Genomic DNA, 22613 nt, shown 5'->3' with positions numbered 1-22613 from the left:
AGTGCTCATCCCGTCAAGTGCCCCCCTCAGGGCCCGTCACCCATTCACCTCCAACCCCCGCCCTCCTCCCCTTCCACCACCCCTAGTTCGTTTCCCAGAGTTAGCAGTCTTTATGTTCTGTCTCCCTTTCTGATATTTCCCACACATTTCTCCTCCCTTCCCTTATATTCCCTTTCACTATTATTTATATTCCCCAAGTGAATGAGAACATACACTGTTTGTCCTTCTCCGATTGACTTACTTCACTCAGCATAATACCTTCCAGTTCCATCCACGTCGAAGCAAATGGGGGGTATTTGTCGTTTCTAATGGCTGAGTAATATTCCATTGTATACAAAAACCACATCTTCTTTATCCATTCATCTTTCGATGGACACCGAGGCTCCTTCCACAGTTTGGCTATTGTGGACATTGCTGCTAGAAACATTGGGGTGTGGGTGTCCCGGCGATTCATTGCATCTGAATCTTTGGGGTAAATCCCCAACAGTGCAATTGCTGGGTCATAGGGCAGGTCTATTTTTAACTCTTTGAGGAACCTCCACACAGTTTTCCAGAGTGGCTGCACCAGTTCACATTCCCACCAACAGTGCAAGAGGGTTCCCTTTTCTCTGCATCCTCTCCAACATTTGTTGTTTCCTGCCTTGTTAATTTTCCGCATTCTCACTGGTGTGAGGTGGTATCTCATTGTGGTTTTGATTTGTATTTCCCTGATGGCAAGTGATGCAGAGCATTTCCTCATGTGCATGTTGGCCGTGTCTGTGTCTTCCTCTGTGAGATTTCTCTTCATGTCTTTTGCCCATTTCATGATTGGATTGTTTCTTTGGTGTTGAGTTTTAGAAGTTCTTTATAGATCTTGGAAACTAGCCCTTTATCTGATATGTCATTTGCAAATATCTTCTCCCATTCTGTAGGTTGTCTTTTAATTTTGTTGACTGTATCCTTTGCTGTGCAAAAGCTTCTTATCTTGATGAAGTCCCAATAGTTCATTTTTGCTTTTGTTTCTTTTGCCTTCGTGGATGTATCTTGCAAGAAGTTACAGTGGTTGAGTTCAAAAAGGGTGTTGCCTGTGTTCTCCTCTAGGATTTTGATGGACTCTTGTCTCACATTTAGATCTTTCATCCATTTTTAGTTTATCTTTGTGTATGGCGAAAGAGAGTGGTCTAGTTTCATTCTTCTGCATGTGGATGTCCAATTTTCCCAGCACCATTTATTGAAGAGACTGTCTTTCTTCCAATGGATAGTCTTTCCTCCTTTATTGAATATTAGTTGCCCATAAAGTTCAGGGTCCACTTCTGGGTTCTCTATTCTGTTCCACTGATCTATGTGTCTGCTTTTGTGCCAGTACCACACTGTCTTGATGACCACAGCTTTGTAGTACAACCTGAAATCTGGCATTGTGATGCCCCCAGCTATGGTTCTCTTTTTTAAAATTCTCCTGGCTATTCGGGGTCTTTTCTGATTCCACACAAATCTTAAAATAATTTGTTCTAACTCTCTGAAGAAAGTCCATGGTATTTTGATAGGGATTGCATTAAACGTGTAAATTGCCCTGGGTAACATTGACATTTTCACAATATTAATTCTGCCAGTCCATGAGCATGGAATATTTTTCCATCTCTTTGTGTCTTCCTCAATTTCTTTCAGAAGTGTTCTATAGTTTTTAGGATATAGATCCTTTACCTCTTTGGTGAGGTTTATTCCTAGGTATCTTCTGCTTTTGGGTGCAATTGTAAATGGGATTGACTCCCTAATTTCTCTTTCTTCAGTCTCATTGTTAGTGTATAGAAATGCCACTGATTTCCGGGCATTGATTTTGTATCCTGCCACACTACTGAATTGCTGTATGAGTTCTAGCAATCTTGGGGTGGAGACTTTTGGGTTTTCTATGTAGAGTATCATGTCATCGGCAAAGAGGGAGAGTTTGACTTCTTCTTTGCCAATTTGAATGCCTTTAATGTCTTTTTGTTGTCTGATTGCTGAGGCTAGGACTTCCAGTACTATGTTGAATAGCAGTGGTGAGAGTGGACATCCCTGTCTTGTTCCTGATCTTAGGGGAAAGGCTCCCAGGGCTTACCATTGAGAATGATATTTGCTGTGGGCTTTGCGAAGACGGCTTTTAAGATGTCGAGGAAAGTTCCCTCTATCCCTACACTCTGAAGAGTTTTGATCAGAAATGGATCCTATATTTTGTCAAATGCTTTCTCTGCATCTAATGAGAGGATCATATGGTTCTCGGTTTTTCTTGCTGATATGATGAATCACATTGATTGTTTTATGTGTGTTGAACCAGCCTTGTGTCCCGGAGAGAAATCCTACTTGGTCATGGTGAATAATTTTCTTAATGTATTGTTGGATCCTATTGGCTAGTATCTTGTTGAGAATTTTTGCATCCATGTTCATCAGGGATATTGGTCTGTAATTCTTTTTGGTGGGGTCTTTGTCTGCTTTTGGAATTAGGGTGATGCTGGCCTCATAGAACGAATTTGGAAGTACTCCATCTCTTTCTATCTTTCCAAACAGCTTTAGGAGAGTAGGTATGATTTCTTCTTCAAACGTTTGATAGAATTCCCCTGGGAAGCCATCTGGCCCTGGACTCTTGTGTCTTGGGAGGTTTTTGATGACTCCTTCAATTTCCTCCCTGGTTATTGGCCTGTTCAGGTTTTCTATTTCTTCCTGTTCCAGTTTTGGTAGTTTGTGGCTTTCCAGGAATGCGTCCATTTCTTCTAGATTGCCTAATTTATTGGCGTATAGCTGTTCATAATATGTTTTTAAAATCGTTTGTATTTCCTTGGTGTTGGTAGTGATCTCTCCTTTCTCATTCATGATTTTATTAATTTGAGTCTTCTCTCTCTTCTTTTTCATAAGGCTGGCTAATGGTTTATCTGTCTTATTAATTCTTTCAAAGAACCAACTCCTGGTTCTGTTGATCTGTTCCACAGTTCTTGTGGTCTCAATTTCGATTAGTTTTGCTCGAATCTTAATTAACTCTCTTCTTCTGCTGGGCCTGGGGTCCATCTGCTGTTTTTTCTCTAGCTCCTTTATGTTTAAGGTTAGCTTTTGTATTTGAGTTCTTTCCAGTTTTTGAATGGATGCTTGTATTGCGACGTATTTCCCCCTTAGGACTGCTTTTGCTGCATCCCAAAGATTTTGAACGGTTATATCTTCATTCTCATTAGTTTCCATGAATCTTTTTAATTCTTCCTTAATTTCCTGGTTGGCCTTTTCATCTTTTAGCAGGATGGTCCTTAACCTGCATGTGTTTGAGGTCCTTCCAAACTTCTTGTTGTGATTTAGTTCTAATTTCAAGGCATTATGGTCTGAGAATATGTAGGGGACGATCCCAATCTTTTGGTATCGGTTCAGACTCGATTTGTGACCCAGTATGTGGTCTATTCTGGAGAAAGTTCCATGTGCACTTGAGAAGAATGTGTATTCAGTTGAGTTTGGATGTAAAGTTCTGTAGATATCTATGAAATCCATCGGGTCCAGTGTATCATTTAATGGTCTCGTTTCTTTGGAGATGTTGTGCTTAGAAGACCTATCAAGGGTAGAAAGAGCTAGATTGAAGTCACCAAGTATAAGTGTATTATTATCTAAGTATTTCTTCACTTTGGTTATTAATTGGTTTAAATATTTGGGAGCTCCCACATTCGGGGCATATATATTGAGTATTGTTAAGTCCTCTTGTTGGAATGATCCTTTAAGTATGAGATAGTGTCCTTCTTCATCTCTCACTACAGTCTTCGGGGTAAATTTTAGTTTATCTGATATGAGGATGGCTAACCCTGCTTTCTTTTAAATTTTTTTTTTAATTTTTATTTATTTATGATAGGCACACAGTGAGAGAGAGAGAGAGGCAGAGACACAGGCAGAGGGAGAAGCAAGCTCCATGCACCGGGAGCCCGACGTGGGACTCGATCCCGGGTCTCCAGGATCGCGCCCTGGGCCAAAGGCAGGCGCCAAACCGCTGCGCCACCCAGGGATCCCCTAACCCTGCTTTCTTTTGAGGACCATTCGAATGGTAAATGGTTCTCCAACCTTTTAGTTTCAGGCTGTAGGTGTCCTTCTGTCTAAAATGAGTCTCTTGTAGACAGCAAATAGATGGGTCCTGGTTTTTTTTTTAATAGTTTTTTAAATTTTTATTTATTTATGATAGTCACACACACAGAGAGAGAGAGAGAGAGACATAGGCAGAGGGAGAAGCAGGCTCCATGCACCGGGAGCCCGACGTGGGATTCGATCCCGGGTCTCCAGGATCGTGCCCTGGGCCAAAGGCAGGCGCTAAACTGCTGCGCCACCCAGGGATCCCAGGGTCCTGGTTTTTTATCCAGTCTGAAACCCTGCGCCCTTTGATGGGGTCATTAAGCCCGTTCACGTTCAGAGTTACTATTGACAGATATGAGTTTAGTGTCATCATGATATCTATTCAGTCCTTGTTTTTGTGGACTGTTCCACTGAACTTCTTCTTAAAGGGGAATTTTAAGAGTCCCCCTTAAAATTTCTTGCAGAGCTGGTTTGGAGGTCACATATTCTTTCAGTTGCTGCCTGTCTTGGAAGCTCTTTATCTCTCCTTCCATTTTGAATGAGAGCCTTGCTGGATAAAGTATTCTTGGTTGCATGTTCTTTTCATTTAGGACTCTGAATATATCCTGCCAGCCCTTTCTGGCCTGCCAGGTCTCTGTGGAGAGGTCTGCTGTCACCCTAATACTCCTCCCCATAAAAGTCAGGGATTTCTTGTCTCTTGCTGCTTTAAGGATCTTCTCTTTATCTTTGGAAATTGCAAGCTTCACTATTAAATGTGTTGAACGGTTTTTATTGTTTTTAGGGGGGGATCTCTCTATTTCCTGGATCTGAATGCCTGTTTCCCTTCCCAGATTAGGAAAGTTTTCAGCTAGGATGTGTTCAAATACATATTCTGGCCCTCTGTCCCTTTCGGCGCCCTCGGGAACCCCAATTAAATGTAGGTTTTTCTTCCTCAGGCTGTCGTTTATTTCCCTTAATCTATCTTCATGGTCTTTTAATTGTTTGTCTCTTTTTTCCTCGGTTTCCCTCTTTGCTATCAACTTGTCTTCTATGTCACTCATTCGTTCTTCCACCTCGTTAACCCTCGTCGTTAGGGCTTCTAGTTGGGATTGCATCTCATTCAATTGATTTTTAATTTCTGCCTGATTGGATCTAAATTCTGCAGTCATGAAGTCTCTTGAGTGCTTTATGCTTTTTTCAGAGCCACCAGTAGCTGTATAATAGTGCTTCTGAATTGGCTTTCTGACATTGAATTGTAATCCAGATTTTGTAACTCTGTGGGAGAGAGGACTGTTTCTGATTCTTTCTTTTGAGGTGAGGTTTTCCTTCTAGTCATTTTGCTCAGTGCAGAGTGGCCAAAAACAAGTTCTATTTGGAAAAGGAGAAAAAGAGAGGAGAGAAATAAGGAAAGAAAAGAGAAAAAGAAAAAAGGAAGAAAAAAAAAGGAAAAAGAAGAAAAAAAAGAAAAAAGAAGAAAAAGAAAGAAAAAAGGGTGGGGAAAGCAAACAAATCAAAAAGAAAAAAAAAAAAAAAAACCACGGGGGAGTATCTTCTGATTCTGTATACTTTAAGTCCCTTGACTTCCCCTGGAACTTGTCCGTCTAGCTGGTCTTCTTGCGGAGGGTCCTGTTGTGCTGATTTTCAGGTGTTCGCACTTGGGGGAGCTGCTCTGCCCCTGCCTGGTGCAGGGCTCAGTGGGGGTTGTTTACCCTGTGAGGCCCCAGGAGGAACAACCCCAGTGGCGGGGCCAGCTCTGCAGCCCTGGAGTTAGCTCCTGCAGTAACTCCGGAGCTCTGGGTCTGCAGGGCCTGGAGGCTCCGGGGCGGGGCCACTGATCTGCTCATCTCCGGGCAGGAGCGTCCTCGCTGTCCTGGGCCCTCCCGGCCTCTGCCTTTCTCGGGGGGAGGCCAGATCCTGGGCTGTGTCCTGCCGCCCTGTGCCCCGGGGCCTGCGCTGCTGGATTCGCGCTCCCGCCCCGCAGCCCCCTCCGCGGAGCCGCCCCTGAGCCCCCCCGAGCTGCTCCCGCCCCGCAGCCCCCTCCGCGGAGCCGCCCCCGAGACCACCCCCGCAGCTGCTCCCGCTCTGCAGCCCCCTCCGCGGAGCCTCTTCCTCCGCCCGAGCCCCCCGAGCTGCTCCGGGTCCCGCCGTGCGCGCTGCAGCCCTTAGGGAGCTCGGCGCACTCTCCCGGGGCGCAGGTGTCTGTTAGTGTCCCCGGGAGCCCGAGGGCATCCCCGCCCTCCTGGGTCCTGCTCCAACCCCCTGTGAGGACTTTCCGCCCGGGAAGGTTGGTGCAGCTCCTGCTTCTCCGGGCCGGGGCTCTCCTGTCCTGGGGACACTCGCCCCGGCCTCAGCCCGGTTCCTCGCTGGGCCCCTCCCCCTTCGAGGCCTTTTGTTTCTTTATTTCTTTTTCCCCGTCTTCCTACCTGATAGAAGCGCGAACTCTTCTCACTGTAGCGTTCCAGCTGGTCTCTCTTTAAATCTCAGGCCGAATTCGTAGATTTTCAGGATGATTTGAAGGTTATCTAGGTAATTTGGTGGCGACAGGTGATTTGGGGACCCTGCTCTTCCGCCATCTTGCCCCTCCTCCTCCAATAGTAGTGGATTTTAACATCTCACTTACACTGGTGGACAGATCATCCATACAGAAAATCAACAACAACAGAATTGTAGCTTTGAATGACACACTAAAGCAGATGGATCTAATAGATATATTCAGAACAGTCCATCCTAAAACAGCAGAATACACATCTTTTCAAGTGCACATGGAGCATTCTCCAGAATAGATTACCTATGAGTAACAAAACAGGTCTTGACAATTTCAATAAGATCAAAGTTTTACCATGCATCTTTTCTGACCACAATGCAACAAAACTAGAAATCAACCACAAAAAAAATCTGGAAAGAGCAGAAACACAGGAGGTTAAATAATATCCTACTAAACAATAAATGGTTCAATTAAGAAATCAAAGAGGAAATAAAAATCAGATAGAGACATATGAAAATGGAAGCAATGATCCCAAACCATTGGGATGCAGTAAAAGCAGTTCTAAGAGGGAAGTTAATGGTAATACAGGTCTACCTCAAGACGCAAGAAAAATGTTAAATAAAAATCTAACCTTACACCTAAAAGAGCTAGAAAAAGAACAAATGGAGCCTAAAGCCAGTAGAAAGGGGAAATAATAAAGATTAGAGCAGAAATAAATGATATAGAAACTAAATAGAATAGATGGATGAAACCAAGAGCTTGTTCTCTGAAAAGATCAACAAAATTAATAAACTTCTACCCAGACTCACAAAAATAAAAATAAAAAAGGAAAATAAAGCACTCAAAAAATCAGAAATGAAAGAAGAGGAATAGCAACCAACACCATAAAAATACAAAGGAATATTTAAGAGAATATTATGAAAAATTATATGCCAACAAACTGGACAACCTAGAAGAAATGGATAAATTTCTAGAAACATAACTTGCCAGAGCTGAATCAGGAATAAATAGAAAATTTGTAATAGACTGATTATCAGCAAGGAGATTGAATTAGTAATCAAAAAACTTCCAACAAACAAAAGTCCAGGACCAGATGGTTTCACAGATGAATTCTACCAAACATTTAAAGAGTCCTATGCTTCTCAACTTTTTTCAGAAAATAGAAGAGGAAGGAAATTCGAAAATCAGATAAAGACACCATGCACAAAGATAACCACAGGCCAATATCCCTGATGAAAACAGATATAAAAATACTCAACAAAATATTAACAAACTGAATCCAAAAATACTTAAAAAAAATGACAACAACAAAAACAAAACCAACATTAACCATGATCAAGTGGGATTTATTCCTGGGATACAAGGGTGGTTCAATATTCACATATCAATCATTCTACCTCACATTAATAAGAGAAATGATAAAAACTATATGATCATTGCAATGGCTGCAGAAAAAGCATTTGAGGGGATCCCTGGGTGGCTCAGCGGTTTGGCGCCTGCCTATGGCCAGGGGCGATCCTGGAGTCCCGGGATCGAGTCCCGAGTCGGGCTCCTGGCATGGAGCCTGCTTCTCCCTCCTCCTGTGTCTCTGCCTCTCTCTCTCTCTCTATCATAATAAATAAATGTTTTTTAAAAAAAGCATTTGACAAAGTACATTGTTCATGATAAAAACCCTCAACAAAATGGGGTTAGAGGGAACACAACTCAACATAATAAAGGCTTTATATGAAAAATCCACAGGTAACATCATAGTCAAATGTGAAAAACTGAGAGCTTTTCCTCTGAGGTCAGGAACAAGACAAGGATGTCCACTCTCACCACTATTGTTCAACATAATACTGGAAATTCTAAGCACAGCAATCAGAGAAGAGAAAGGAATAAAAAGCATCCAAATTGGTCAGGAAGAAGCAAAATTTTCCTATTTGCAGATGACTTAATACTTTATATATAGAAAACCCTGAGGATTCCACCAAACAAACAAACAAACAAACCTACCAGAACTGATAAATCAATTCCGTAAGGATACAAAATTCAATGTACTTCTAGAAATCCACTGTATTTCTATACACCAGTAATGAAGCTGCAGAAAGAGATGTTAAGCAATCTGATTTAAAAAAAAATCAGATTTACTTGCACTAAAAGTAGTAAGATACTTGGGAATAAACTTAAACAAAGAGGTGAAAGACTTGTACCCTGAAAACTATAATACATTGATGAAAGAAATTGAAGATGAATAAAGAAATGGAAAGTGGTGATCGGGGGCAAGACGGCGGAAGAGCAGGGTCTCCAAATCACCTGTCTCCACCAAATTACCTAGAAAACCTTCAAATTATCCTGAAAATCTATTAATTCGGCCTGAGATTTAAAGAGAGACCAGCTAGAATGCTACAGTGAGAAGAGTTCGCGCTCCTATCAGGTAGGAAGACGGGGGAAAAGAAATAAAGAAACAAAAGGCTTCCAAGGGGGAGGGGCCCCGCGAGGAGCCGGGCTGAGGCCGGGGCGAGTGTCCCCAGGACAGGAGAGCCCCGTCCCGGAGGAGCAGGAGCTGCACCGACCTTCCCGGGGGAAAGGGGCTCGCGGGGAGGTGGAGCAGGACCCAGGAGGGCGGGGATGCCCTGGGCTCCCGGGGACAGTAACAGACACCTGCGCCCCGGGAGAGTGCGCCGAGCTCCCTAAGGGCTGCAGCGCGCACGGCGGGACCCGGAGCAGCTCGGAGGGGCTTGGGGGCGGCTCCGCGGAGGGGGCTGCGGGGCGGGAGCAGCTCGGGGGGGCTCGGGGGCGGCTCCGGAGGGGGCTGCGGGGCGGGAGAAGCTCGGGGGGCTCGGGGGCGGCTCCGCGGAGGGGCTGCGGGGCGGGAGCAGCTCGGAGGGGCTCGGGGGCGGCTCCGCGGAGGGGGCTGCGGGGCGCGAGCAGCTCGGGGGCGGCGGCCCGGGAACGCGAATCCACCAGCACAGGCCCCGAGCACAGGGCACCGGGACACAGCCCAGGATCCGGCCTCCCCCGGGACAGGCAGAGGCCGGGAGGGCCCAGGATCACTAGGACGCTCCTGCCCCGAGCTGAGCAGTTCAGCGGCCCCGCCCCGGAGCCTCCAGGCCCTGCAGACCCAGAGCTCCGGAGTTCCTGCCGGAGCTGAATCCAGGGGTCCAGAGCTGCCCCGCCACTGGGGTTGTTCCTCCTGGGGCCTCACGGGGCAAACAACCCCCACTGAGCCCTGCACCAGGCAGGGGCAGAGCAGCTCCCCCAACTGCTAACACCTGAAAATCAGCACAACAGGCCCCTCCCCCAGAAGACCCGCTAGACGGACAAGTTCCACGAGAAGCCAAGGGACTTAAAGTACACAGAATCAGAAGATACTCCCCCGTGGTTCTTTTTTGTTTTGTTTTGTTTTGTTTTGTTTTGCTTTTTGATTTGTTTCCTTCCCCCACCCCCTTTTTTTCTCCTTTCTTATTCTTTCTCTTTTTTCTTTTTTTTTTCGTTTTTTTTTTTCTTCCCTTTTTTTTCTCTTTCTCTTTTCTTTCCTTCTTTCTCTCCTCTCTTTTTCTCCTTTTCCCAATACAACTTGCTTTTGGCCACTCTGCACTGAGCAAAATGACTAGAAGGAAAACCTCACCTCAAAAGAAAGAATCAGAAACAGTCCTCTCTCCCACAGAGTTACAAAATCTGGATTACAATTCAATGTCAGAAAGCCAATTCAGAAGCACTATACTAAAAAAGTATAAAGGACTCAAGAGAATTCATGACTGCAGAATTTAGAGCTAATCAGGCAGAAATTAAAAATCAATTGAATGAGATGCAATCCAAACTAGAAGTCCTAACGACGAGGGTTAACGAGGTGGAAGAACGAGTGAGTGACATAGAAGACAAGATGATAGCAAAGAGGGAAACTAAGGAAAAAAGAGACAAACAATTAAAAGACCATGTAGATAGATTAAGGGATATAAACGACAGCCTGAGAAAGAAAAACCTACGTTTAATTGGGGTTCCCGAGGGCGCCGAAAGGGACAGAGGGCCAGAATATGTATTTGAACAAATTCTAGCTGAAAACTTTCCTAATTTGGGAAGGGAAACAGGCATTCAGATGCAGGAAATAGAGAGATCCCCCCCTAAAATCAATAAAAACCGTTCAACACCTCGACATTTAATAGTGAAGCTTGCAAATTCCAAAGATAAAGAGAAGATCCTTAAAGCAGCAAGAGACAAGAGACAAGAAATCCCTGACTTTTATGGGGAGGAGTATTAGGGTAACAGCAGACCTCTCCACAGAGACCTGGCAGGCCAGAAAGGGCTGGCAGGATATATTCAGGGTCCTAAATGAGAAGAACATGCAACCAAGAATACTTTATCCAGCAAGGCTCTCATTCAAAATGGAAGGAGAGATAAAGAGCTTCCAAGACAGGCAGCAACTGAAAGAATATGTGACCTCCAAATCAGCTCTGCAAGAAATTTTAAGGGGGACTCTTAAAATTCCCCTTTAAGAAGAAGTGCAGTGGAACAATCCACAAAAACAAGGACTGAATAGATATGATGACACTAAACTCATACCTTTCAATAGTAACTCTGAAATTGAACGGGCTTAATGACCCCATCAAAAGGCGCAGGGTTTCAGACTGGATAAAAAAGCAGGACCCATCCTTTTGCTGTCTACAAGAGACTCATTTTAGACAGAAGGACACCTGCAGCCTGAAAATAAAAAGTTGGAGAACCATTTATCATTCAAATTGTCCTCAAAAGAAAGCAGGGGTAGCCATCCTCATATCAGATAAACTAAAATTTACCCCGAAGACTGTAGTGAGAGATGAAGAGGGACACTATCTCATACTTAAAGGATCTATTCAACAAGAGGACTTAACAATCCTCAATATATATGCCCCGAATGTGGGAGCTGCCAAATATATAATCAATTATTAACCAAAGTGAAGAAATACTTAGATAATAAAACACTTATAATTGGTGACTTCAATCTAGCTCTTTCTATACTCGATAGGTCTTCTAAGCACAACATCTCCAAAGAAACGAGAGCTTTAAATGATACACTGGACCAGATGGATTTCACAGATATCTACAGAACTTTACATCCAAACTCAACTGAATACACATTCTTCTCAAGTGCACATGGAACTTTCTCCAGAATAGACCACATATTGGGTCACAAATCGGGTCTGAACCGATACCAAAAGATTGGGATCGTCCCCTGCATATTCTCAGACCATAATGCCTTGAAATTAGAACTAAATCACAACAAGAAGTTTGGAAGGACCTCAAACACGTGGAGGTGAAGGACCATCCTGATAAAAGATAAAAGGGTCAACCAGGAAATTAAGGAAGAATTAAAAAGATTCATGGAAACTAATGAGAATGAAGATATAACCGTTCAAAATCTTTGGGATGCAGCAAAAGCAGTCCTAGGGGGAAATACATCGCAATACAAGCATCCATTCAAAAACTGGAAAGAACTCAAATACAAAAGCTAACCTTACACATAAAGGAGCTAGAGAAAAAACAGCAAATAGATCCTACACCCAAGAGAAGAAGGGAGTTAATAAAGATTCGAGCAGAACTCAACAAAATCGAGACCAGAAGAACTGTGGAACAGATCAACAGAACCAGGAATTCGTTCTTTGAAAGAATTAATAAGATAGATAAACCATTAGCCAGCCTTATGAAAAAGAAGAGAGAGAAGACTCAAATTAATAAAATCATGAATGAGAAAGGAGAGATCACTACCAACACCAAGGAAATACAAACGATTTTAAAAACATATTATGAACAGCTATATGCCAATAAATTAGGCAATCTAGAAGAAATGGACGCATTCCTGGAAAGCCACAAACTACCAAAACTGGAACAGGAAGAAATAGAAAACCTGAACAGGCCAATAACCAGGGAGGAAATTGAAGGAGTCATCAAAAACCTCCCAAGACACAAGAATCCAGGGCCAGATGGCTTCCCAGGGGAATTTTATCAAACGTTTAAAGAAGAAACCATACCTATTCTCCTAAAGCTGTTTGGAAAGATAGAAAGAGATGGAGTACTTCCAAATTCGTTCTATGAGGCCAGCATCACCTTAATTCCAAAAGCAGACAAAGACCCCACCAAAAAGGAGAATTACAGACCAATATCCCTGATGAACATGGATGCAAAAATTCTCAACAAGATACTGGCCAATAGGATCCAACAATACATTAAGAAAATTATTCACCATGACCAAGTAGGATTTATCCCCGGGACACAAGGCTGGTTCAACACCCGTAAAACAATCAATATGATTCATCATATCAGCAAGAGAAAAACCAAGAACCATATGATCCTCTCATTGGATGCAGAGAAAGTATTTGACAAAATATAGGATCCATTTCTGATCAAAACTCTTCAGAGTGTAGGGATAGAGGGAACATTCCTCGACATCTTAAAAGCCATCTATGAAAAGCCCACAGCAAATATCATTCTCAATGGGGAAGCACTGGGAGCCTTTCCCCTAAGATCAGGAACAAGACAGGGATGTCCACTCTCACCACTGCTATTCAACATAGTACTGGAAGTCCTAGCCTCAGCAATCAGACAACAAAAAGACATTAAAGGCATTCAATTTGGCAAAGAAGAAGTCAAACTCTCCCTCTTCGCCGATGACATGATACTCTACATAGAAAACCCAAAAGCCTCCACCCCAAGATTGCTAGAACTCATCCAGCAATTCGGTAGCGTGGCAGGATACAAAATCAATGCCCAGAAATCAGTGGCATTTCTATACACTAACAATGAGACTGAAGAAAGAGAAATTAAGGAGTCAATCCCATTTACAATTGCACTCAAAAGCATAAGATACCTAGGAATAAACCTAACCAAAGATGTAAAGCATCTATACCCTCAAAACTATAGAACACTTCTGAAAGAAATTGAGGAAGACACAAAGAGATGGAAAAATATTCCATGCTCATGGATTGGCAGAATTAATATTGTGAAAATGTCAATGTTACCCAGGGCAATATACACGTTTAATGCAATCCCTATCAAAATACCATGGACTTTCTTCAGAGAGTTAGAACAAATTATTTTAAGATTTGTGTGGAATCAGAAAAGACCCCTAATAGCCAGGGGAATTTTAAAAAAGAAAACCATATCTGGGGGCATCACAATGCCAGATTTCAGGTTGTACTACAAAGCTGTGGTCATCAAGACAGTGTGGTACTGGCACAAAAACAGACACCTAGATCAGTGGAACAGAATAGAGAATCCAGAAGTGGACCCTGAACTTTATGGGCAACTAATATTCGATAAAGGAGGAAAGACTATCCATTGGAAGAAGGACAGTTTCTTCAATAAATGGTGCTGGGAAAATTGGACATCCACATGCAGAAGAATGAAACTAGACCACTCTCTTTCACCATACACAAAGATAAACTCAAAATGGATGAAAGATCTAAATGTGAGACAAGATTCCATCAAAATCCTAGAGAAGAACACAGGCAACACCCTTTTTGAACTCGGCCATAGTAACTTCTTGCAAGATACATCCACGAAGGCAAAAGAAACAAAAGCAAAAATGAACTATTGGGACTTCATCAAGGTAAGAAGCTTTTGCACAGCAAAGGATACAGTCAACAAAACTCAAAGACAACCTACAGAATGGGAGAAGATATTTGCAAATGACATATCAGATAAAGGGCTAGTTTCCAAGATCTATAAAGAACTTATTAAACTCAACACCAAAGAAACAAACAATCCAATCATGAAATGGGCAAAAGACATGAACAGAAATCTCACAGAGGAAGACATAGACATGGCCAACATGCACATGAGAAAATGCTCTGCATCACTTGCCATCAGGGAAATACAAATCCAAACCACAATGAGATACCACCTCACACCAGTGAGAATGGGGAAAATTAACAAGGCAGGAAACCACAAATGTTGGAGAGGATGCAGAGAAAAGGGAACCCTCTTACACTGTTGGTGGGAATGTGAACTGGTGCAGCCACTCTGGAAAACTGTGTGGAGGTTCCTCAAACAGTTAAAAATATACCTGCCGTACCACCCAGCAATTGCACTGTTGGGGATTTACCCCAAAGATAGAAATGCAATGAAACGCTGGGACACCTGCACCCCGATGTTTATAGCAGCAATGGCCACGATAGCCAAACTGTGGAAGGAGCCTCGGTATCCAACGATAGATGAATGGATAAAGAAGATGTGGTTTATGTATACATTTGAATATTACTCAGCTACTAGAAATGACAATTACCCACCATTTGCTTCGACGTGGATGGAACTGGAGGGTATTATGCTGAGTGAAGTAAGTCAGTCGGAGAAGGACAAACATTATATGTTCTCATTCATTTGGGGAATATGAATAATAGTGAAAGGGAATATAAGGGAATGGAGAAGAAATGTGTGGGAAATATCAGAAAGGGAGACAGAACGTAAAGACTGCTAACTCTGGGAAACGAACTAGGGGTGGTAGAAGGGGAGGAGGGCGGGGGGTGGGAGTGAATGGGTGACGGGCACTGGGGGTTATTCTATATGTTAGTAAATTGAACACCAATAAAAAATAAATTAAAAAAAATAAAAAAAAATAAAAATTAAAAAAAAAAAGACATGGAAAGTCACTCAATGTTCATGGATTGGCAGAACCAATATTGTTAAAATGTGTATATTCTCCAAAGCAACAGACACATTGAATGCAATCCCTATCAAAATACCAACAGCATTTTTTTTAAAGAGCTAGAACAAACAATCCTAAAATTTGTATGGAACTACAAAAGACCCTGAATACCAAAGCAATCTTGAAAAAGAAAAAAGAAACTGGAGGTATCACAATTCCAGACTTCAAGTTATATTACAAAGCTGTAGTCATCAAGACAGTATGGTACTGGAACAAAAATAGACACACAGGTCAATGGATCAAAACAGAAAGCCTAGAAATAAACTCATAATTATGTGGTCAATCTTCAGCAACTGAGGTAGGACTATTCATTGGGAAAAAGACATTCTCTTCAATAAAATGTTTTGGGAAAACTAGACAGCTACATGCAAAAGAATGAAACTGTATCACTTTCTGACACTATACACAAAAGTGAACTCAAAATGGATTAAAAATTTTAATGAGAGACCTGAACCATAAAAGTCCTTGATAGGAGGATCCCTGGGTGGCGCAGCGGTTTGGCGTCTGCCTTTGGCCCAGAGCGCGGTCCTGGAGACCGGGGATCGGGTCCCATGTCGGGCTCCCGGTGCATGGAGCCTGCTTCTCTCTCTGCCTGTTTCTCTGCCTCTCTCTCTCACTGTGTGCCTATCATAAATAAAAAAATTAAAAAAAAAAATTAAAAAAAAAGTCCTTGATAGGAACACAGGTAGTAGTTTCTCTGACATCAGTCATAATGACATCTTTCTAGATGACTCTCTTGAGGTAAGGGAAATAAAAGCAAAAATAAGCTATTAAGACTACATCAAAATAAAAAGATTCTGTATAGACAAGGCTATTGTGGACATTGCTGCTATAAACATTGGGGTGCCAAACTGCGGAAGGAGCCTCAGTGTTCATTGAAAGATGAGTGTATAAAGATGTGGTTTATATATACAATGGAATATTACTCAGCCATTAGAAATGACAAATACCCACCATTTGCTTCAACGTGGATGGAACTGGAGGGTATGATGCTGAGTGAAGTAAGTCAATTGGAGAAGAACAAACATTATATGGTCTCATTCATTTGGGGAACATAAATAATAGTGAAAGGGAATAAAGGGGAAAGGAGAAAAAATGAGTGGGAAATATCAGAAAGGGAGACAGAATATGAGAGACTCCTAACTCTGGGAAACGAACTAGGGGTGGTGGAAGGGGAGGTGGGCGGGGGGTAGGGGTGACTGGGTGGCGGGCACTGAGGTGGGCACTTGAGGGGATGAGCAATGGGTATTATTCTGTATGTTGGCAAATTGAACACCAATAAAAAATAAATTTATTATTAAAAATAAATAAACAAACAAACATCGGGGTGCAGGTGTCCCAGCGTTTCATTGCATCTGAATCTTTGGGGTAAATCCCAGCAGTGCAATTGCTGGGTCAGGGCAGGTCTATTTTTAACTCTTTGAGGAACCTCCACACAGTTTTCCAGAGTGGCTGCACCAGTTCACATTCCCACCAACAGTGTAAGAGGGTTCCCCTTTCTCCGCATCCTCTCCAACATTTGTGGTTTCCTGCCTTGTTAATTTTCCCCATTCTCACTGGTGTGAGGTGGTATCTCATTGGTGGTTTTGATTTGTATTTCCCTGATGGCCATTGATGCAGAGCATTTTCTCATGTGCTTGTTGGCCATGTCTATGTCTTCCTCTGTGAGATTTCTCTTCATGTCTTTTGCCCACTTCATGATTGGATTGTTTGTTTCTTTGCTGTTGAGTTTAAGAAGTTCTTTATAGATCTTGGAAACTAGCCCGTTATCTGATACATCATTTGCAAATATCTTCTCCCATTCTGTAGTTGTCTTTTAGTTTTGTTGACTGTTTCTTTTGCTGTGCAAAAACATAGATCAATGGAACAGAATAGAGAATCCAGAAGTGGACCCTCAACTTTATGGCCAACTAATATTCGACAAAGCAGAAAAAAAGACAGTCTCTTCAATAAATGATGGTGGGAAAATTGGACATCCACATGCAGAAGAATGAAACTAGACCACTCTCTTTCACCATACACAAAGATAAACTCAAAATGGATGAAAGATCAAAATGCAAGACATCAAAAATTTTGATTCCATCAAAATCCTAGAGGAGAACACAAGCAACACCCTTTTGAACTTGGCCACAGTAACTTCTTGCAAGATACATCAATGAAGGCAAGAGAAACAAAAGCAAAAATGAACTATTGGGACTTCATCAAGATATTTTATTTATTTTTTAAAGATTTTATCCATTTATTCATGAGGGACATGCACAGAGAGAGAGGCAGAGACACAGGCAGAGGGAGAAGCAGGCTCCATGCAGGGAGCCCAACGCGGGTCTCCATCCCAGGTCCCCAGAATCACACTCCCCTCCAAAAACAGGCGCTAAACCGCTGAGTCACTTGGGCTGCCCCTCTTTTTACATTTAATTATGATGTTAGTTGTAGATTTTTTTTTGTATGATATTCTTTACAGGATTGGGGATGATTGCTTATATTCCTATTGTAGTAAGATATTTTTTAAAATCAGGAATATGGCTGTTGAATTTTGTCCAATGCTTTTTTTGTGCCAACTGATATGATCATACAAGACTTTTCTTCTTTAGTCTGTGCTGATATGGTGGATTATATTGATTGGTGTTATAATACTGAATGAGTCTTGCATACTTGTAATATATTGTAACATATTAAATTTCACTTCTTCATGTATTGTTATTTGTATACACTATTGGATTTGATTTGCTAAAATTTTTTTGAAGACACCCATGTGAGATTTGATGTTTTATGTGCTGTATTTATCTGATTTTGGTATCACAACACTGGCTGCAAAAAAGTGAGTTGAGAAGTATTCCCTCCTATTAAATTTTTTGGACAATATTGTATAAAATTGGCATTAATTCTTCCTCAAATATTTGATAAAATACTCCAATGAAACTCTCTGGGGTCAGGGATTTCTTGGGGGATGTTTATACCTAGAGATTAATTTTCTTCAATGGTTTTAGGAATAGTCAGGTTATCTACTTCATTTTGGCTTAATTTTGGTAGTTTGTGGTTTTTGAGACTTGTTCCATTCCTTTAAGTTGTAAGTATCCTTTCATTATTCTTTTAATGACTGCAAGTTCCATTGTGATATTTTCTTTAATTGCTGATAATTGGTGATTAGTGTCATATCAATCTTGATAAAGGCTTGTTGATTTTATTTTTTTCAGAAAAGTAGGTTTTTGCTTATTTTTCTCTATTTTCCTGTTTCAATTTCATTGGCTGCTGCTTTTGTCTTTATTAATTCTTTCTCTCTGCATGCTTGGTATTTATTTTTGCTATTTTTCTAATTTCTGGAGGCAGGAACTTAGATTATTGAGTTTCTACTGAGTTCTGTTTCCTAATGTAAGCATTTATTGCTCTAAGTACCTCTCTGAACACTGCTTTAGCTGTATTTCACAAATTTTTTGTTACCTTGTGTTTTCATTTCAATTTTTATTTCCTGTGCGATTCCCTCTTTGACTCATGAGTTTAGAAGTATGTTGTCTAATTTCAAATATTTGGAGATTTTTTCATTGCCATTCTGTAATTGATTTCTCATTTTAGTCTAGTATGATCAAAGAACATACTCTATGATTTCTACCCTTAAAAGGGTAGGTTTGTTAAGGTTTATTTTATGACCCTGGATAAGGGTCATAATGTTCTATGGATGTCAGGAAAGAATGTCCATTTTACTGTCTGGGAGTGTTTTATAAATGCCAAATTCTTTTTGTTACTAGCATTACTGAATTTTTCTATTTTGCTGATTTTCTGTGTTAATTTTATCGATTAATAAATGAGGACAGAAGTCCCCAGCTATACTTGTGAATTTGTCTGTTTCTCCTTTCAGTTCTTTCAGATTTTTGCTTCATGTATTTTGAAGCTTTATTGTTTGGTAATACACATTTAGAATTGTTGTATCTTCTTGGCAGAAAGATCCTTTTGTTATTCTGTAATGTACCTTTTGTTCCTAATAAGTTTCTTTGCATTAAAATCTACTTTATCTGATATCTATATAGTCTTTTCTGATTATAAAAAAATAATGTTTGCATGCTTTGTCCTTTTACTTTCCAGCCTATGTATGTCATTATGTTTGAAGTGAGTTTTTGCAGGCAACATATGCTTAGGTCTGCCAAGCTCTTTCAGTTTGTATATTCAGACTACAGTCATTTAAAGTAATTATTGGTATACTAGGGCATGCTTCTGTCATTTTATTTGTTATCTGTTCCCTATATTTCTCATTCTTCTGTTTCCTTTTTCTTCAATCTTGTGAGTTACCTGAGCATTTAGAGTTAAATTTTATTTATTTATAATGTTTGCCAGCATATGTTACTTTTCCTGTAGTTGTCCTAGTAGTTGCTCTAGGTGTAATCTCACATGTACGTGACCACAGCCTACTGGTGTTGATGTCTTACCACTTCAAGTGAAATGTAGAAAATTTACTTACCTTTACCCTCCCTACTTTTAAAATATAAGTATTTCTACTATATACATTGAACACCACATCAGATGATGTTACAAATTTTGGTTCAGCTACAAGTGATTAAAGAAACCCATAGGGTGAAGGATTGTGTATTATATTCACTTCTATTTTTACCCATTCTACTGTTTTTTTTCTGAAGGTTTCAATCTCCCTCTGTTACTATTTTCTTTCAATTTGGAGATCTGCTTTTATTGAGTTTTTAAGGGTAGGTCTGTTAGCAACAAATTCTCTTTGTTTTCCTTTGTCTTAGAATATCACTATTATTTCCCATTCATTCCTGAAGGAAGGATATGGGATTCAAAACTGACAGTTCTATGCTTTCAGCACTTGAAAAATGTGCCATTTCTTTTTGGCCTCCATTGTTTTATTTATTTATTTATTTTAAAAATTTTTTTTCCTCCATTGTTTTAGATGAGAAATCTGTTGTCATTCAAATTGGTTCTTTCTTCCCATTTTGTTCTTTTCTTCTTACTTCTATTTCATTGCTTAAAATTTTGTTTTTTGTTTCAAGAGAGAATTTGTAATTGATTATTGAAGCATTTTTATATGGTGACTGCTTTAAAATCCTTGTCTGTCAAGCCATCATCTTACTTGTCTGGATATTGGTGTCAGCCAGTTGTCTTCTTTTCTTTTCTTTTTAAAAGATTTTATTTATTTATTCATGAGAGACCACAGAGAGAGAGGTAGAGACATAGGCAGAGGGAGAAGCAGGCTCACTGTGGGGGCCCTAATGCAGGATTCCATCCCAGGACGCTGGGATGACCTGAGCCAAAGGCAGATGCTCAACCACTGAGTCACCCAGGTGCCCCCAGTTGTCTTTTCTTATGCAAATTGTGGCTTCACTGGTTCTTTATATGAGGAATGATTTTCCTGTTATATCCTCAATGTTTCTGTTATGATGTTAAGACACTCTTTACCTCTTTACCCTATTTTAATCTTCTATTTAGCAGGTAGTTTTGCTGTTGAGGGTTAGTAAATTCTGATCTATTTTTGTGAGCTTGACTGTCTAGAGCCTTGCAATGCTATTCTGATCTTCTTTATTCTTCTGAAGTTGCTAGGACTCCTGCTTAATTCCTGCTAGTGCTGCCTATGGGGACAGAGTGTTTACTAATTCTAGTGTCCGTGGGCCACCTTCCGTTGAAGAGAGGGGTGGGTCAGAGGTCATTTCTCTTGGGTCTCCTTATGCCACTGGCAAAGGGCAGGGAGACCAAAGGCTTTGCTGCTGCTGCTGCTGCTGCCACTATGGGCATTTGGGGCTGCTTGCTGATGACTCCGTTGTGGAGCGAGGGTTGAATGTCCCAACTCAGTCTCTGTTGGCCTTCTCCTTTCTTGTCCTATGACCAGTGACAGCAGGTTTTTATTATTGTTGTTTTGTATACCCCCATTGGTGGTTCCAGGTTCCAGACCTCCTTGGCACCAAGTCCTGGATATATATGAGAGCATAAAAAACACACACACAGGGAACTCATCCCATGTAATTCCTCAAGTCATGAGGTTCCTGGTCAGTCCACTTTTATTTTTCTAGCCTTCAGAGTCTTCTTATTGCTGTCTGAATAATAATAATAATAATAATAATAATGATGATGATGATAATAATAAATATCATTTCTGCATTAGAAGGGAGAAGCAGGGAATAGTAAGTTTATACCATCTTGTTATGGTGATGGTGTCTCTAATTGCTTTTTTGAGGAAAGGCTTTGCTGACCAACTCACTCTGAAGTCCCATTCCCAAATCAGTTTAATTGTATATTTTCTGACAAAATCTCATTTATTCTATATTTGTATCCTCTTCTCAAGGGTACCTGAGAAGTCCTGATACCCATCAAATATTCCCATGAATTTTAATTGTTACATAGAATCTATTCTTTTAATGGGTTAAGAAACTAATTATATTGCATAATTATACAGTTTGGGACCATTTTTCCTGTATTCCTGGTCTGTTCTCTAGGTTCACCTTTGTTTTTGCTGAAATTATTCTTCAACAGTTCCTTTAGTGAGGGTGTAAGGGAGTAAGTTCTCTCAATTATTTTATATCTTCAGTGACATTTTTAGCACTTACTTTTGAAAGATCACATGGATAGTTATAAAGTTTTTAGGTTGATACATAAATCCCCTTGCCACCATGATATTAGGGCATGGCTGTCTGAAGACACTATAAGTTTTGAGTCTTTGGGCAGATACTTTCTCATGGATAAGATTTTGTGTTTTGGTGTCACAGTCTGTTATTCAAATGTGGGCTCCTGTATTGAATAAGTTACTAATCATGTTTGCTAATAGATAAAATGGGGATAATCATAAGTGAGAGTTACAGATGTTTATTTAAGTCCTCCATGATGTCAAGTCCTTTGCCATTATTACCCATTTTATTTCTCATGTAGTCACTATTATTTTTGTCTTTTACAGATGATGGAGCTAAGATCCAGAGCAAACTTGAGGACAGTGACATCATGACTCATGCATATGAGCTGACCCTCAAATCTGAGTGTCTAGGTTGTACTCTGTGCTTGTAGAGCAATATTACATTCCATGTAGGGTCATTTTGATACTTAAATACGATAATCCTTTGAAGTGCTAACTGTAGTATCTGACTTATCTTTGTGTTTGATACATTTTATCCTTTATGAGTTCTTCCCCCTCTGCTGGCCACATCTGTAGCCCCTACACCCCTTAGAAAATCCTCCCATTTCCCTTGGCTGTCATGGGAATGATCGTGTGTTGGCTGAGGTGCTGGCCAAGATGCTTCTCTACTTCTCATTCCTTGAGGTGCTAACAATGGTGCCAGCCTCCATGTAAGAGCCCAGAGGAAGCATCGCTTCTTCCTTCCAGATCTACTCTCTGTGTCATGTCATGGAAGCATCTGCATTTATGTCTAGAGCATCATAAAGCCTCTCTTCAGTAACACCATCAGCTCCTCTACAGGTGCTCAGATCAGTATGTGGGCCAGATTTAGGACAGATGTT

At 41.0% G+C, this 22613-nt stretch overlaps 1 protein-coding gene across 1 annotated transcript in view; it reads left to right on the top strand.

Moving 5' to 3' along the window:
• LOC100685083 (nuclear envelope pore membrane protein POM 121-like) overlaps positions 1 to 22228 on the top strand; it is a 43370-nt gene extending 21142 nt beyond the window's left edge. Inside the window, exon 2 of the mRNA XM_038551646.1 lies at positions 22057 to 22228. Within this exon, the coding sequence (XP_038407574.1) occupies positions 22057 to 22060 (4 nt within the window). The 3' untranslated portion in view covers positions 22061 to 22228. The remainder of the gene's footprint in view (positions 1 to 22056) is intronic.
• Positions 22229 to 22613: the final 385 nt, after the last annotated feature.

The sequence above is a fragment of the Canis lupus genome, chromosome 11, assembly GCF_011100685.1.
Source record: "Canis lupus familiaris isolate Mischka breed German Shepherd chromosome 11, alternate assembly UU_Cfam_GSD_1.0, whole genome shotgun sequence".
Lineage (NCBI taxonomy): Eukaryota > Metazoa > Chordata > Mammalia > Carnivora > Canidae > Canis > Canis lupus.
This window is presented reverse-complemented; position numbering and strand designations above follow the sequence as displayed.